The 17985-nt window shown below is 37.8% G+C and overlaps 1 protein-coding gene across 1 annotated transcript in view; it reads right to left on the reverse strand.

Moving 5' to 3' along the window:
• Window positions 1-17985, reverse strand: part of ADAM9 (ADAM metallopeptidase domain 9) — a 103931-nt gene that overhangs the window by 35509 nt on the left and 50437 nt on the right. The window contains exons 12-15 of the mRNA XM_007469771.1: window positions 15962-16133; window positions 9678-9770; window positions 8445-8640; window positions 5441-5546 (exon numbers count right to left, since the gene is read on the reverse strand). Of these exons, the coding sequence (XP_007469833.1) occupies window positions 5441-5546; window positions 8445-8640; window positions 9678-9770; window positions 15962-16133 (567 nt within the window). The remainder of the gene's footprint in view (window positions 1-5440; window positions 5547-8444; window positions 8641-9677; window positions 9771-15961; window positions 16134-17985) is intronic.

Genomic DNA, 17985 nt, shown 5'->3' on the forward strand with positions numbered 1-17985 from the left:
AGGTGAAACACTGGTGGGGAACTGGATATTTATACGATACAAAATCATCACTCCACATATTACTTGATAGTTGCAGTGGGAAAGACCTAACTTTGCAAGAGCAAGATCTGGTCATTGCCATTTAGTAACAGTAATAATAAGACAATCCAGAATTATGTGCCTCCTTGACATCATCTACCACTTACGAAGTATGCAAATACCTACGAAGTATTCAAAATGTTTAACCTGAATCTAATTAAGACTTTAGATTTAACTTCTGATGTATAGAAAATTCAGGGAATAAAGACACAAGTTAAGCAACGTTGAGAAGAAACTACCAAACAAATCCAGAACACGGGCCACCCTAAAAGACCACTGGCCCAGTCATTTCCTCAGGTCACTGTCATTGAAAAGAAAAAAATAAATAAACTGAAGAAGAATATTTTAGATTAAAAGTGACTTAAGTGGGGCTTCCCTGGTGGTACAGTGGTTAAGAATCTGCCTGCCAATGCAGGGAACAGAGGTTCGAGCCCTGGTCCAGGAAGATCCCACATGCCGTGGAACTACTAAGTTGGTGCACCACAACTACTGAGCCTGCGCTCTAGAGCCCGCAAGCCACAACTACTGAAGCCTGCATGCCTAGAGCCCATGCTCTGCAACAAGAGAAGCCACCGCAATGAGAAGCCCGCGCACCACAACGAAGAGCAGCCCCGGCTTGCCACAACTAGAGAAAGCCTGCGCGCAGCAACGAAGACCCAACACAGCCAAAAATAAAATTAAATTTTTTTTTTTCTAAGTGCCTTAAGTGACATGACAACTAAATGCAATGTGTGAACCTTGGTTGAGTCCTGATGTGGGAAAAAAAAAAACAACCCAGCTATGAAAGACAATTTGAGGACATGGACAATTGGAGAAATGTGAATATTAACCAGGGATTACATGACATTAGGAAACTCTGAATTTTGTTAGGTATGATAACAGTATTGAGAACGGGCTTATATGTTGGAGATGAATACTCAAGAATTTAGGAGTGATGCATCATAATGCTGATAATTTACTTAAAAATGGTTCAGCAAAATCTAGACAAGGTAAATATGATAAAATATTAACAGTGTTTTAATCTAGGACATATGGGTGTTAATCATACTATTCTTTCTACTCCTCTGTGTATTTAAAACTTTTCATTTAAAAAGTTTAACAAACTATTGCGTGTTAAGAATGGCTCAAGGGGGCTTCCCTGGTGGCGCAGTGGTTGACAGTCCGCCTGTCGATGCAGGGGACACGGGTTCGTGCCCTGGTCCAGGAGGATCCCACATGCCACGGAGCGGCTGGGGCCGTGAGCCATGGCCGCTGAGCCTGCGCGTCCGGAGCCTGTGCTCCGTAACGGGAGAGGCCACAACAGTGAGAGGCCTGCGTACCGCAAAAAAAAAAAAAAAAAAAAAAGAATGGCTCAAGGATGTATTTGTACAATACAACATGGGGAATATAGCCAGTATTCTGTAATAAATGTAAATGGAAAGGAACCCTTAAAAATTGTATAAAAATATAAAAAATATAAATAAACAAATAGTTTAAAAGGATGACACCATCTATGTTCTGAAAGAGAGGACAGCTCTTTTGGTGAAATGGAACAAGACAATGTGCACAGCAAGGGGTGGGAGTCGGGTGGGGAGTAGGAGTGTATGTGTGCATAATGAATCCTGGAAAGGCAGACAAAAAGCTCAAAGACACACCTGAAGAGCAGGGTGGGAAGAGGGAGAAAGAGGGTAAGAGTGGAAACCACATTTTCTCTATATCCCTTTAAACATTTTTGAAAAACAACAAGAAATTAAATAAGTATTTACAAATTCATTCAAAACAAGAATGAAAAATCTATTTGATGTCACAAATTGGAAAAGTATTCCTTAAGACAATACTTTGACATTGATGAGGGGGTAGTGGAAGTATAAATCAGTCAAATGTTTTGAAGGTCAATTTAGAAGCATCTATGAAGAGCCTTTAAAACTATCTTCCATTTTCTTTTGAGAAAAATCTACTAAAGAAACAATCAGAGACATAAATACTTAAACTGTATTTATCACAGCCTTGTTTAAAAAAACAAATTACTGGAAACAACATACATTTCTAACATAAGGAAATGGTTAAAAGAAGCTGGGTATATCCTATAAATGCCCTTAATAGAGTGGAAAGTAAATACGTCAACTTATAAAACAGTATAGATCATACTATGCAATTTTGTTTATACACACAGATGTGGGTCTCTGAGTACACATATGCGTATGTATATATGTGCATGATACATATTTATATGCTTATGAATACACATGAGAAGGAAATAACAATAAAACTTTAACAGAGTATCTCTAGATGACAGGACCATATGTGACCAGTTTCTTGAGACTTTTCTAGATTTTATACATTTCCTATGATGGGGATGATTATAAAGAGGGTGATGATGACAATGATGGTAAGTCGTACAATGAACCGGGTACTCTTCTTAGTATTCACATCCACCAGCTCATTCAGTCTTTAAAACAATACTTAGAAATAGGTACCATTATTATTCCCATTTTACAGAAGAGAAAAATGAAGTATGTAAGTGAAGTAACGTGTCCAAAGTCTCAGAGATCTTAAGTGGTTAAAGCAGTATTCAAACCCAGAGTCTAACTTCAAATGTGTATTCCTAATGACTATATTACATTATCCTTATATTACTATTATAAAAGATATTCATAAAAATATGGAAACGGGACCAGGCTAAAGACAAGGATAAGGCATATGTAGCAGGCCCCTTCCAGGTCTGCATCAATCCACTTATCCCAAGGTTTAGCTCAGCTCATTCGGTTAGTCACACTAATTCCACCCATTAGATATATCATCTGTTCCTTCATTCATTCAACAAACAGTTAATAGGCACTTACTATGACAATGTGCCAGGCACTATGTTAAACACAGAACGGACTTTACAGTGTAGTGACAAGGGTGGTAACCAGATGGTCACTTAAACAAATGAGATGTTTTATGAGACAAATACTACAAAAAAAAAAATTCCGAAGTATTAAATTTGGTAGTAGTGAATGGATCAGTTCTTCCAGAAGACATAACAATCCTAAATGTGTATGCACCTAATAACATAAGCACTGAAGAACACACTTCAAAACACATACAGCAAAAATTTATAGAACTAAAAGGAGAAATAGACAACGTCATAATCACAGCTGGGGATTTTAACACACCTCTCTCAGAAACTGAAGTGCAAACAGATAAACACACACACACACAAAATATACAAGATTTGAACAAGACCATTAATTAACTTGACATTTATAGAATAATATATCCAACAACAGTAAGATACACTTTTCTTTTTAATTGAACATGGAACATTCACCAAAATAGACCATATGCTGGACACTAATTCAAATCTCAATAAATTGAAAAGAACTGAAATCATAGAGAGTATGTTTTCAATGGAATTAAACTAGAAATCAAAAACAGATAACCAGAATATTCCCAAATATTTGGAAATTAGCAATACACTTTTAATAACACATGAGTCAAAGGAGAAATCACAGTGTAACTTAGAAATTATGAACTGAACAATAAGGAAAATACAACACATCAAATTCAATGAAAGAGAAACATACAACTTTTTAACCAGTTCATCCTTCCTTCAACTTTCAAATTGCTACTTTTCTCATTTTGATTTAGCCTAATCATGTTAGCCAAGATGGGTCCAATTCCTCCAAGTGCAGGACAGAGCCCTCCTTGGTCTTTTCTAAACACCATAAAAGAATCTTGAAAATGCTGTGCCTATAACTGGTTTTGTATCTGACCTTCCCTTTATCTGGAAAATTACCTATTACACTACCTATTGGATTGGACAAAAAGTTCATTCTGTCAGTGAATATGTTGTTCAATAAAGTTCTTCGTGAAAATTTAAAATGTGTCTTTTATTTGTACTTAAAACCAAACAAACTTTTTGGCCGACCCAATATCTTTTCTAAGGCAGTATCACTTTTAAGTGATTATTCTTGCTAAAGCAATGGTTTGGACATAAAACCTTCCCATGCAATTTAAATATACTAAAAATTTATTAAGAATAATAGTTTGACTTCCCCAGAAAAAGAGTGCTATATAAATGCAAGAGAACTTATATCTACAACTAGTTTTGAGACTGTACAGGGTAGTCAAAACAGTTATGTTCATACCCTCTTTTGAAATACTTTCTTGTTTTTCTAACTTCCTTCAACCTACTCTGTTTTATATATCAAGAAAGGTATATTCTAAATATCCTGTGAAGTATACTTTATGTGGATAACTAATTTGCAAAGAATCAGAACAACATAATTTGGCTAACGTTAAAAAAATAAAAGCACACAGCATTAAGAACATCTATAAGAGGGACATCTGACCCTGTTAAGGAAGTTGAGGAAGTCTTTCATAGAGAAGTACTTAAAACGGCAGAGAGAGGAGAGCATGTCAGGCAGAAGGAACAGCACGTGCCAAGGCCCTGTAGCAGAGGACGACATGTAGACCAGTAGAGCTGAAGTATTTCACATTTAATGGCTCAGTAGAGAAAGATGAGCCTACAAATAAATACATTAAAGGAGCATCCGGAAACAGAAAAAAAATACTAGAAGAACATTCTACACAAAAGCCAAGGAAAGGGGTTCCTTCAAGGAGAAAATGGTGAACATAGTTGAATGCTACTGAAAGGTCCAGAAGCATGAAGACCTAAAGATGTCTGTTGGATTTCGGAACATGGAGGTCACGGTTGTTATTTCTTCTTAGTAAGCATTGTTTTACCTCAGTTGCTTAGCCTAACTGGCAGAGTAGGAGGTGAAGTGAGTAGAAGAGAAGCACAGTATTATAGAATAATTCCAATTATACAAAATGTTAGTGTGTGTATGTATAGTGTACAGAAACAACAAAAAAAAGGAAGACATACACTGAAATTAGTGAATACATACAGACAGAGATTATGGATGACTTTTGATTACATTTTTGTAATAATATTAATTTTTTTACAATGTGCAAATGTTATAGAAACAAAGCCGGCTTTTAATTTGTCGCTTTCAAATTATATAGAGCCAGAAGAAAATGATAACGTCCAGAATTAATTCTGCAGATACCTCTACGTATGGATTTAGCAGCATAATCTTTTAATGAAAGGAAGAGGGAGAAGAGTGTTTACTTGGGCTTCTTATTGTAGAACAGGATAAACAAAAGTAACCTTCTAAACATCATTATATTTTAGACAGGTACTGTCAAAAGGTATGAATAATTTTCCCCTTCCTCTTCAGAACCTCTCTGAAGTCATGTTTTACAAAATTGTTAAATTTAAAAAGTTAGATGTTTAAGGGGGAGAAAGTCGGCAGTCACAAGGAGCTGTAAAAGATACTAAAGATGGCTGATCTTACAACCTTTCATAATCTTTTATACTCTTGCCTCCACTTACCCAGTGGCACACTTCTTGTATTCATTGCCAGAAAAACCACAATTGCCGAATCTGTCACCTTTGGAATTCACATCAATGAAACAATCCCTTGGAGCAGCCTTGGCTTCTGTAACATCAAAAAAAAAATTTTTTTTGTACACCTGAAACTAACACAACATTGTAAATCAACTATACTCCAATAAGATTAAAATTAAAAAAAATTTTTTTAAGTTATGGCAATTAAATTCAGAAATAAAAGTATTCCCTACGACAGTCCATACGCCTGGATAAACTGCCTCAACACCTCTGAAAAGGTTTCAGGGCCTACAGATAAAACATTTGGTTCCACACTTTATAATTAACACCAAAATGTGAAAATAAAGCTTAGATGGTACTTAAAAGTTAGCCTGGACTCGAGCACTCAAGTCCTCAAAGAAGTGTCATTAAACAAGATGAAATTATTAACCATGATGGGACTTCCCTGGTGGTGCAGTGGCTAAGAATCCACCTGCCAATGCAGGGGACATGGGTTCAAGCCCTGGTCCGGGAAGATCCCACATGCTGCGGAGCAACTAAGCCCGCGAGCCACAACTACTGAGCCCGCGAGCCACAACCACTGAAGCCCAAGTGCCTAGAGCCCGTGCTCCACAACAAAAGAAGCCACCACAAGGAGAAGTCTGCACACGCAATGAAGAGTAGCCCCCGCTCACTGCAACTAGAGAAAGCCCACGCGCAGCAACAAAGACCCAACGTAGCCAGAAATAAATAAATAAGTTTATATTAAGCATGATGAAATTAAAAAACATGCACAGTATGGTAGCACTTTCAGCATATTAATTCTCATTGCTCTCAAACACAGGTCTACTGCACCCCTGGTTAGATCAGGCTGGGAGGGTTGGTGAAAACACTTCCAGGTATTTTTTTTTTTAACTTACCATATATGGTTGCTTAATTTAGGTATTAATTACATTGACAAATAGCCATGACAGCTAATAAGTATCAATCCATTCTTGTTTTCTTATATTTTATATATGTACCACTTAATGTTTGATTTTTCCACTTAATCATATATTCCTAAAAATATTTTACTTGTAAATATTTTGAAGCCAAAATGGCAGTACATTCTATCTAATAATGGAAATTCATGTGTCTGTCTTACACACCTGATACTACGTTGTTCAGTTTACAAGAAAATGGATATGCGGTGAAAGGAGTTGGAAGAAAAAAGACGTGGAGGATCAAGTAATCTGAAAATGGATGCAGAATACTTGCACAGGATAAACGTCACACAGCAATAACTCTAGCAAAGCACATGCTCACACTCACATTTATATTAGGAAAAAGTGACTAAATTAATAACAAGCCCCCCCGCCCCCAATAATGTGTTTCCTTCGGTCGTCCTAGACTTTTTTGCAGGCCTCTACAACGATAATATACTTGCTAAATAATAGCATTTGCTTCTCTAAAATGCCTATCTGTAAGTACTTTTTTGGTCTGCAGTAACCTGTCCATTCCTGCAAAATATATCAGAAGTTCACAGATCTCTACCACTGTATCCCATGACCTGACTAACACAAAGGAAGCCCCATTTCATGCTTAGTCTTCTCTCCTCCGACCCCATCTGATCAAGGTTGCCATGACCCCCTCCTTGGGTTTGATTAATTTGCTAGAGTGGCTCACAGAACTCAGAGAAACATTTTACTCACTAGATTACTGGTGTATTATCAAAGAATATAACTCAGGAACAGCATAGGGCAAGATATAGAGAAAGGGGCTTGGAGGTTCCAGGCCCTGCCAAGTGTGACACTTCCTGCATCTCCACTTGTTCACCAAGCCAGAAGCTCTCCAAACCCTGTCCTTTTGGGTTTTCATGGAGGCTTCATTACATAGACATGATTGATTAAATCACTGGCCACTTGTGAGTACAGCAGTCTCCAGTCCCAGAGGTAGGGGAACCGAAAGTTCCAACTGCTAATCACAGGGTTAGGTCCCTGGCAACCAGCCCCATCCTTATGTCACTGAGGGGCTTTCCAAAAGTCACTTCATTGACATAACAAAAGACACTTTTACAGCTCTCATCACTTGGGAAATTCCAAGGGTTTCAGGAGCTCATGCCAGGAACTGGACAAAGACCAATTTTTTTTGGTTTGTTATAAATCACAACATCACAGCAGTCAACACTGCTCTACCTAAAATTACAATTAATCCATATTAAGAGGATGGAGAATGAAAAATGAGCATGAGTAGGATGAGAGCTGACAAGTGTTGAGAGAAGAGAAGGTAAGAAATTAAATTCTCATCCTCTGCAGTGAAAAATTAACAGTTAATACCTAGAATGGAAAAATCCAAAAGTAGCATTACCAAGAAATTATCTAAAGACCTGGAGCAAGTAACAAAATAATCGGCTAGAAACCAGCAAGAAAAGGTAAAAATGGTTGCCTTAAGGGATGGGGCTATTATGTGGAGGCACACTTTACTTTTTCATAAAATCTTGTGAATGATGTGGCTCTTTAATCTACTGTATGTATAACTTTGATAAAAATGAAATATTTAAAAGGAGACACAATAAAATATATATTAAATACTACTAGGAAAAGAATGGATTCCATTTCTATAATAGAATACTCTAATGCTCTATGATCTAAATACAGCAATACAGATGGATTGCAAAAACATTTTGAGTGAACAATAAAAATAGAAGACCCATATGTATGTCCCCATACTATTTACATGAATTTATTAAAGCTAGAATACAATACTGTGTATATATATATGTATACATATAATGTTAATATACACAGGATAGAGAGGTGAGAAAGTATGATAAAAACAAAAATCACCAACTGAACTTGGACACATCAAATTCATGACCATGACTGCCTACAGAGAAGGAAAGAGGGGGACATGATAGGAGAGAGGAAACGGGAGAATTTCAATTTTAGCAATAATGCTTGCTTTCCATTTTTAACAAAAACTAAAACAAAAAAATAAAATCACAGCAATCAATATAAATAACATATCTTACTTGAGCCAAAGATGACTTGACACTGAGCATCATAATATTGGCACATGCCATTGTAACAATAGGCTCTGTTATTCTGGCAAGGGTATCCATTCTGAATAAAAACATCTGGCTGACAGAACTGAGAAGAACCGTTGCAATATTCTGGAACATCACATTCATTGGTTTTTCCTCGGCACAAAGTACCTCCTGGAAGGAACTAGGGTAATAGGATTGAAATTGAACAGGAATATCAGGAAAATTCCCACAAATTAATCAAACTGGAAACCACAATATTTATATCTATAAAAAGTTCTAACAAAAACAAAAGATTAAATAACCCTATAGAAAAATGAACAAAGGCCCGTAATAGGCTATTCATAAAAGTCATGAAACATGGAAAATGAGAAAGCATAGCCTCATTGATAACAAAAAGAAATGCAAATTAAACTAAGATATAAAAGCACTTTACAACTATCAAACTAACCTGGATCGTAACACTGGCTAGCAACCAATGTCAGTACGAGGAAACAAAAATAGTGCTTACATGATGTAATCTATACTGTACACTGTACAGTAATCAGTGTATTGATTAGACTGGCAATTACAGACTGGCACATTTGTAGAAGGTATATAAAATGTGTGTCAAAAATTTTCATATGCATACTCTGTCCCAACAATTCCACTTATAAGCAAATATTGGAAGCTATCTAAATGTCCATCATTAGTAGACCAGATAAAGAAATCATGGTACAGCCATACAAAGGAATACTAACTATATAACCTTGTAGAACTACATGAATGGAAGAAACTCCATGGTATCTTACTGAAAAAAGTACATAGTAAAAATATGTATACCCATGTTTACCCACTTTCACACAGACACACACCTACACACACACTCATACTCACACTTACATAGGAAAAAGTGACTAACAAATTATCAAACAATGGCTACCTGAAGAGGGTAAAATGATAGAGGGTCTTTCAGTGTCTACTTTCTATTGTTGAATTTTTAATGAAAAACATAGATCACTCTTAAATCAGAAAAAAAAAATGTTTTTACTTAAGAAAAAAAATCTCTTTAGACCATTTGTCATAAAAGAACATGACACAAAACTGCAAACAAGTTTCATAAAACTTTTCATGTAATCATGTAATAAAAATAGTGCTCTCTTACAGATCAGAGAAAACTAATTTTGATATATGCATATTTTTCCTTTTTCTATTTTTTCCAAATACGGAGGAATTCCCTACCCAACAGTCTTGACAACAGTCGCCATAGGCACATTCAGCAGATGATTTAAGTTTACAAGTACTTCCTTCACAACAAGGGTCCAATTCACATTCCTGTGAAGAGAAAATGACTGTCAATAAAGAAATAAATTATTGTCATCAATATTCATTAATAAAATTCTTATCTTAGACCTACGCTTCCTTCTAACCTGACTGTAACAGTTACTCTCTGGAAACAGTCCCTTACTGTCCTTCTGGATTTATCAGTGACTCTTTAGCTATTATCTAGGTCTCAACATATTTCAAAGGACTGAAATCACAGAAAGTATGTGTCTTAGTCTGCTGGGATTGCCAGAACAAGATACCGTAGACTAATGACTTAAACAAAAGAAATTTATTACGTCAGCTCTGAAGGCTAGAGGCCCAAGATCAAAGTTCCAGCCAATTCAGTTTCTGGCACAGACTCTCTTCCTTGGCTTGCAGACAGCTGCCTTCTTGCTGTGTGCTCACATGGCCTTTCTTCAGTGCATGTGTTCAGAGAGAAAGCAAGCAAACCCTTCAGTGTCTCTTTTTTATAAGGACTCTAATCCTATCAGATCAAGGCCCACCCTTATGACCTCATTTAACCTTAATTACTTTCCTAGAGGTCCCTTCTCCAAATACAGACATACTTGGGGGTTAGGGCTTCAACATATGAATTTGGGGGACACAAACATTCAGTTTATAACAGTGTGTTTAATGATCACAGGAAATTAAGCATCCATAAATGCACTTCTCTTCATGCTCAGGGTCTGACTTCTCTGTTGGGTGGATTTCCACCCATGTGGCCATCCTTTTTATCTTGCTTGGCTTCTCTCACCCCACTTTGGCCCACCATGGCTCCCTACCCCTGCTCCGAACCTTCCACCCAGGGACATCTACTCTCCTATGTCCCAACTAATGTCTTCAGGTATGAATTGTTTGAGAAGGGAAGGAGAAAGGAGAGGGGGAAAGAAGAAGACAGGAGAAAGGAGGAGGAGGAGAGAAGGGGGCAGGGGCTATAAGCTTTAATTTTTGAAGAATATTTATTTTCCTGTGTTGCAGAATTCTAGGCTGACGGTTTCTTCCTTTCAGAACCATAAATGTGCTGTTCTACTGTCTTCTGCTCCCAAAATCAGATGCCATGTATACATTCGTTCCCCATTTTCTTCTGACTTCTTGCATTATTTTCTGCTTATCTCAACACTTTGATTACAATGTGCCTATAATCGTTCTTAGTAATGATTCTGATTTGGCTTTCCTTAGTGTTTTAGAATTGTAACTTAACATTTTCTGTTAAATATGGGAAATTTCCAGCCATTATTTCTTTGAACACTTTTCCCATCTCGTTCTCACTCTCCTCTTGGGATTTCACTTATAATTACATTAGGCTCTTTGATATTGCCTACGTGTCCCTGATGGATGCTCTGTTCATTTTTCTTTAATCTTTCTTCTTTTTTCTTTAGATTGGATTATTTCTTTTGTTCTACTGCATGTTCACTGACTCTTTTTATGCCATCTTAATCTGCTATTAATTCTACCCAGTGAATCTTTCATTTATTAGATTTTTTAGTTCTATAATTTCCATTTGGTTCTTTATTATACATTTCTCTGCTGAGATTCTTCATATGTTTACTCATGAAGACCATATTTTTCTTTAATTCTCTGATGATAAAGAGTGGACTATAATTCATGGCAGCTTTATTCATAATAGCAAAATGTTAGAAACAATCTAGATATCCTTTAATGGGTGAATGGTTAAACAAACTTCAGATAGGCCCTTTGAGCTGCTGGAAATACCAGCCTAAACATTATTCCAAATCTCTGAAGTAATATCCATACAATGGACTGTTACTCACTAATAAAAAATTAAAAAAATATTAACACATGCAACAACCTAGACTGACCTCAAAGGCATTACGCTTAGTGAAAAAAAGTCAGTCTCAAAAGGTTATATGTTGTATGATTCCATTTATTATTATTATTTTTAAAGATTTATTTATTTATTTTTGGCTGTGTCGGGTCTTAGTTGCGGCACGTGGGGTCTTCATTGAGGCATGCGGGATCTTTTGTTGCGGCGTGCAGGCTCTTAATTGCAGCTCTCGAGCTTCTCTCTAGTTGTGGCATGTGGGTTTTCTCTTCTCTAGTTGTGGCTCCAGCCACTTGGGCTCTGTAGTTTGCAGCACGCGGGCTCTCTAGTTGAGGCGCGTGAGCTCATTGTTTGTGGCGCACGGACTTAGTTGCCCCAAGGCATGTGGGATCTTAGTTCCCTGACCAGGGATCGAACCTGTGTCCCCTGCATTGTAAGGCGGATTCTTTACCACTGGACCACCAGGGAAGTCCCTCCATTTATTATTATTTCTTTTAAGTCTTTATTGAATTTGTTACAACATTGCTTCTGTTTTATGCTTTGGTTTTTTGGCCAGAGGCATGTGGAATCTTAACTCCCTGACCAGGGACTGAACCCACACCCCCTTCATTGGAAGGCAAAGTCCTAACCACTGGACCACCAGGGAAGTCCCTCTATTTATTATTGAAATGGCAAACATTATTGAAATGGCAAAACCACAGATGGAAGCCAGGGGCAGGGATAAGGGCTGGAGTCAGGGTGGGTGTAATTACAACAAGGTAGCAGGAGGGTGTTCTTTTGTGGTGATGGAACAGTTCTGTATTTTAATTGAGGTGGTGGTTACATAAATCTATATATGGGATAAAACTGCATAAAAGTTCACACACACACACACACACCAATGCAGGTTAAAATGGTAAAAGCTGAATAAAGTCTGTAATCTAGTTAACATACCAATGTCAGTGTCCTGGTTTTTATACTGCACTATCACTGTATAATTTGTCACCCTTTGGGGGAAACTGGGCAAAAAGTACATAGGACTCTTTGGACTGTTTTTGCAATGGTCTGTCAGTTTATAATAATTCCATAATAAAAATCTGAAAATTTGAAAAATGATCTATACCTTGCACCGTACAAAAAATTAAGTCAAAATGTATCATAAACCTAAATGTAAAACCTAAAACAATGGACTCCCCTGGTGGCACAGTGGTTAAGAATCCACCTGCCAATGCAGGGGACACAGGTTCGAGCCCTGGTCCAGGAAGATCCCACATGCCATGGAGCAACAAAGCCCATGCGCCACAACTACTAAGCCTGTGCTCTAGAGCCCGTGAGCCACAACTACTGAGCCCACGTGCCACAACTAGCAAAGCCCGCGCGCCTGGAGCCTGTGCTCCGCAACAAGAGAAGACACCGCAATGAGAAGACTGTGCACTGCAACGAAGAGTAGCCCCCCCTCGCCACAACTAGAGAAATCCTGTGTGCAGCAACAAAGACCTAATGCAACCAAAAATAAATAAATAAAACAGAAAAAAATTTATTTTTTAAAAAAACCTAAAATGATAAAGCTTCTAGGAGAAAACATTTGCAATCTTGGACTAGGCAAAGATTTCTTAGATGTAACACCAAAAGCACAAAAACATATGTTTCACATATGCAAACAGGTATCAAAACCTAACTTGTATGTGTTAAATGGGTGCAGTTCATTGTTGACAAGTGTTTATAATTGCCTGTTTCTTACCCTTTGCTTTGTCTCAACCAAACTTTAGTGAGCCTTCTCTCTTTCCTATATAGGCCCTTGAACTCTGTTTGTCTCCACAAAAAAAAAGGCAACAAGTATCCCCACCCCTTCCCAGCTTCTCCTGGCAATCAGCTGACCAAAAGACAACTTCCTATCAGACCTCACTGGCTTTTCTCCCCTGCTTATCCAGCTTCCCCATAAAAGATTCTGCTTATCTCTGTTTGCTCCCACATTTACCCTATAAAAGAAAAACCTTTTTGTTTGATTTTGAGACGCTTCCAGATGTCTGAGGTCAGTGTGTTCACCCTACTACAATAGTCTTTCTTCTGGATAAAGCCTTTTCTTATCTAAGTCCGAATTTGGGGTGTTTTTTTTTTGACACTGTATTCAACTATACTTCAATACAGATGTTAATTTTTTTTCACAACTACTGTGCAAGACAGACAGATGGCTTTATAAAAGAAAAGAGAATCCAGAAATAGACTATGTATACAGGAATTTTGTTTATGGTGAAAGTACCATTTTAAATGGTTTTGCAACAACTGACAATTAATGGGTAAAAGTTAATTCTCTAGCTCATTCCACATGACGCCCCCACACCAATTATAGAGCTAACAAAAAACTGTAATTACAAAAATGCTAGAAAAAATTATAGAGGGGCTATATGATGATAATCTTAAAACACGAGTAAAACTTGTACCTTGCTCAGTTAACAAAACTATGGGGGACACTAAATGCCATGACATACTGTTGGTAAAAGTGCAAACTGACACAGCCTTTTTGTAGGAAATTTGGTAGTCTCTAATAAAATTAAAAACACGCATACTTTGCAATTCAATAATTCTACCTTTATGTAATTATCTTAGAGAAATACTTGTATATGTATGTATGCACACACACACACACACACACATACATGGAGCATATACAAGGATGTACTGTTTGCAACAGAAAAATACTAACTACAGTGAGTAAATGTCCTTTAATGAGAGTATGGTGAAATAAATCACAGTATATCCTTATACTGAAATACTAATCAGCAGATTAAAGGATTATGTGTAAATAACATAATGACATGGAAAAAATCTGTAGGATATATTAATAGGAAAAAAACCTCTGCATGCAATGTATTAAGTCGGATTTCATTTATGTAAAAAAATAAAATCCTAAAACAAACCCAACTATGGTACAAATGTACATACTGTATATAGGTATATAAATGCATAGAATAAAATCTATAAAGAAACACACTAAACTTATAAGAATGATTACCACTGCAGAAGGAAGTGAAAAAATGTATGGGAGAAATAAAGGGAAATTTTGCTTGTGCTTGCTATTTGAAACTTTTATACCAAGAAAAACACCTGTGATATTTGAGGGGGAAGAGGTACTTTTTTCAAGAGTAATTTGTAGTGCAAAAGCTCGAGAAGCAAATATAGACTATTTCAATTAGTTCGATAATGAAGTAAACAGTCAGGAGAAATCAAAACATATATAATATTTTAGGAGAATGCCTGGAAAGAAGAGCTTGGTCATCCTAACAGTATAACATTAATTTAGAGACTAAACATAACCTCATTAGGCTTTATTTTCCTCACTTGAAAATGAGAATATAAAGAAATATCAACCTCCTAGAGTTATTGTGAGGATCATACCATGGAAAACATTTAGCAGAGGCTGCTGACATGCAGCAATAGTGCAATGAAGGCCCATGACAATTTCGTCATAAAATACATACTGCCTGGCAATTCCCTGGTGGCCCAGTGGCTAGGACCCTGTGCTCTCACTGCCGAGGGCCCAGGTTAGACCCCTGGTTGGGAAACTGAGATCTCACAAGCCAAGAGGCGCGCCCCTCCCCTGCAGAAAACAAAAACAAAAACAAAAAAACATACTGCCTTTCTAGAACGTACAGCCTTCTGGCAAAAGCCAGGGATGTGTGGTCAGGTAAGGGAGAAGAAGCAGCACTTGTGGAAAAGATTGAGAATATAGTAAAGTTTACATACAATTGAACCAATTTCTTTAAAATTTAAATTTTTTTAATTTTTGAAATTTAATTAAAACTTTTTTTCCTCCTAAGCCTTGTCTAGGAAGTCTTAAGTAGGCCATTTTGAGAAGAGAACGGCTGAGATATAGAAGAAGAATAAAGATGGGCACAGACTTATGGCAGTAAGTGTGGGTAACAGGTGTGAGAAAGCCAGAGAGCGGTAGGTGAACTGAAGCTTACTAAAGGGAGAATGTTAATTTGAGTAGCAAGAACTTTGTTAATGAAGAACTCTGGACAATGGGCCAACTTCAATTTATTATTAAAATGAGGTCAACTGAATAAATGTTTCTGCAATGGTAGTGCCAGAATAGTAAAAGCTTCTAAGTAAACAGCCAAGAGAAAAACTGATTCGTTCTTTAAAATAAATAAATGACTCAGTAACCATAACAGAAATGGTAGACGGTAGCAAAAAGACAGAAGAATAAACACGGTGCTTTCCTGGACACCGAAACAGATGACACCATTGGTTATGCTCTAGGAAGGAGGGGATGATCAATCCCAGGAACATTATCCCCACAAGCAAAATACCAATCTTCATTTTGCCACTAAATTTTACTTTAGCTCCTATGCTAGAGTTGCCCAAAGCGAGCTATTTTATTCTTTTGCAAATCCCAAGGTAACTTCGCAAAGCAAACATCACACATTAAACTGACCTTTGGAGTACCACAGTCACACTCTTCCCCAGGGTCCACCAATTTATTACCACAGAAAGGAGCGCTGTAAGCTTCATCAGGCTTTGGAATATTAAGAAGGCAGTTTCCACCTTTATTTAAAGTTAACTTCTCAAAGTCTTCTGCACTGCAAGTGCTGAAGTTTCTGGAACCTCTGTAATAAACATGAAGGAAAAGATCTTAAGTCATAGCAATTACTCACTTTGAAAATCTTAAGTCATGTCTTCAACCATCAAGAAGTGAACATTTAAAATGGCAGAGGGGGCTTCCCTGGTGGCGCAGTGGTTGGGAGTCTGCCTGCCGATGCAGGGGACACGGGTTCATGCCCCGGTCCGGGAAGATCCCACATGCTGCGGAGCGGCTGGGCCCGTGAGCCATGGCCGCTGAGCCTGCGTGTCCGGAGCCTGTGCTCCTCAACGGGAGAGGCCACAACAGTGACAGGCCCGCGTACCACAAAAAAAATTAAAATAAAATAAAATAAAATGGCAAAAAATAAAATGGCAGAAGATACAGAAAATATTCACAGAATCATAAATCTCAGCATCAGAAGAGACCTCAAAAATTATCTAGTCCTCTCTAGAATTAAGTTTTGTCTTCCATAGTAAAGGTTCTTCAAATATGTGAAGCGAGCTCTGTTTCCCCAACCTCTTTTCACTCTGCTGAAATGACATTCCTGCACTCCCCTCACTAACACTTACTAGGAGCTATGTGACAATAATGTGAATCCAGCGATGATGCACGCACTATAGCTACCGAGAAGCAGCATGCACAGGGCAGAATTTCAGCTACAGTTTGAGGTTTAAATGCCTCTGACGGTAATTTGTAAGAACTGTAGTTAATACTCTGAAGGCTAGATGGGCTTCTAGAAATGGTCCAACTTGAACTGTCTATGTGATATTTATACGAACACAATTTTGATGTGTTTCTGTGTTGCCGGGTTGTTTTTAGTTATTGTTTTACTCAATAACGATATTTTTAGATAGTCCCACTGGCTATGTTCACTTTTGAAGACTAGTGGGAGACACACTCATCTATAAAACAAGAACCTTTGAGAAATCCAAGTCACATTAAAATTTTATTGGGGGCGTTTGGTGCCCTGAAAGAATCTGTTTTTCATCAGTTTGAGCAATGGTACCAAAAGTAACAGTGGGAATGAGAACCGTGTTACGTTACAGTGATTGAGAAAGCATTCCTATTGATTCCGTGTCTTCTGTACATCCAAGGAATCTAAGAAACAGATCCTTTCTGGGAGACTTTGTCCCCTGGGTAAACTCTTCTTTGCTAACTGGCCCAGAGTCTCCCAGGAAGTAGACAGTCCTGGCTCCTGGCTCTTCAGACTGGAAAGCAGTCACACGGAAAGTAAAGACCTAGCACAAGATTTCCGACAATGACAAAAACACTCGTTTTCCACATTCTTCTTGCTACTCTCTGCTTAGGAATATTGTAAGGAGGAGTCCTTTTGTACAACACTGTTCCTTCAACAAATATGTGTGGAACATCTATCATGTACAAGGCACTCTTCTTCGTGCAGGGGAGAAAACAGTAAACAAGGCAGACAAAAATCCCCGCCCCTGTGAAGGCAACATGCTACTGAGTGAAACAGACTATAAACATAATGAAGAAATAAATTCAATAGTACATTAGAAGACAAGTCACATTGGGGAAAAAGATGAGGAGGTGAAGAGGACGACCTCTGCAGGGGGAGGAGCGACTACAGTTTTTCAAAGAGCTGTCAGGACAGGCACTTCAAATACTGAGACAACTGAATCAAAACTGGATTTCTAGGGGAAGAACATTACCGGGAGAAGAAACAGTAAGTGCAAAAGCCCGAAGGGAGAAGCCTGCCTGTTCAAGGAACAGATAGGGAAGCCAGCACGGCTGGAGTGGAGTGAGACAGTGAGGGATACAGACAGCAAGGTGGGAAGAGGCCATTGCAAGAATCTGACTTTTTACGATGAGTGAAATAAGGAGGGGGGAATGACACAATGGAAAGTGTGAAGCAGGAA

The sequence above is a fragment of the Lipotes vexillifer genome, unplaced genomic scaffold (genome assembly GCF_000442215.2).
Source record: "Lipotes vexillifer unplaced genomic scaffold, Lipotes_vexillifer_v1.1 scaffold1383, whole genome shotgun sequence".
Classification (NCBI taxonomy): domain Eukaryota; kingdom Metazoa; phylum Chordata; class Mammalia; order Artiodactyla; family Lipotidae; genus Lipotes; species Lipotes vexillifer.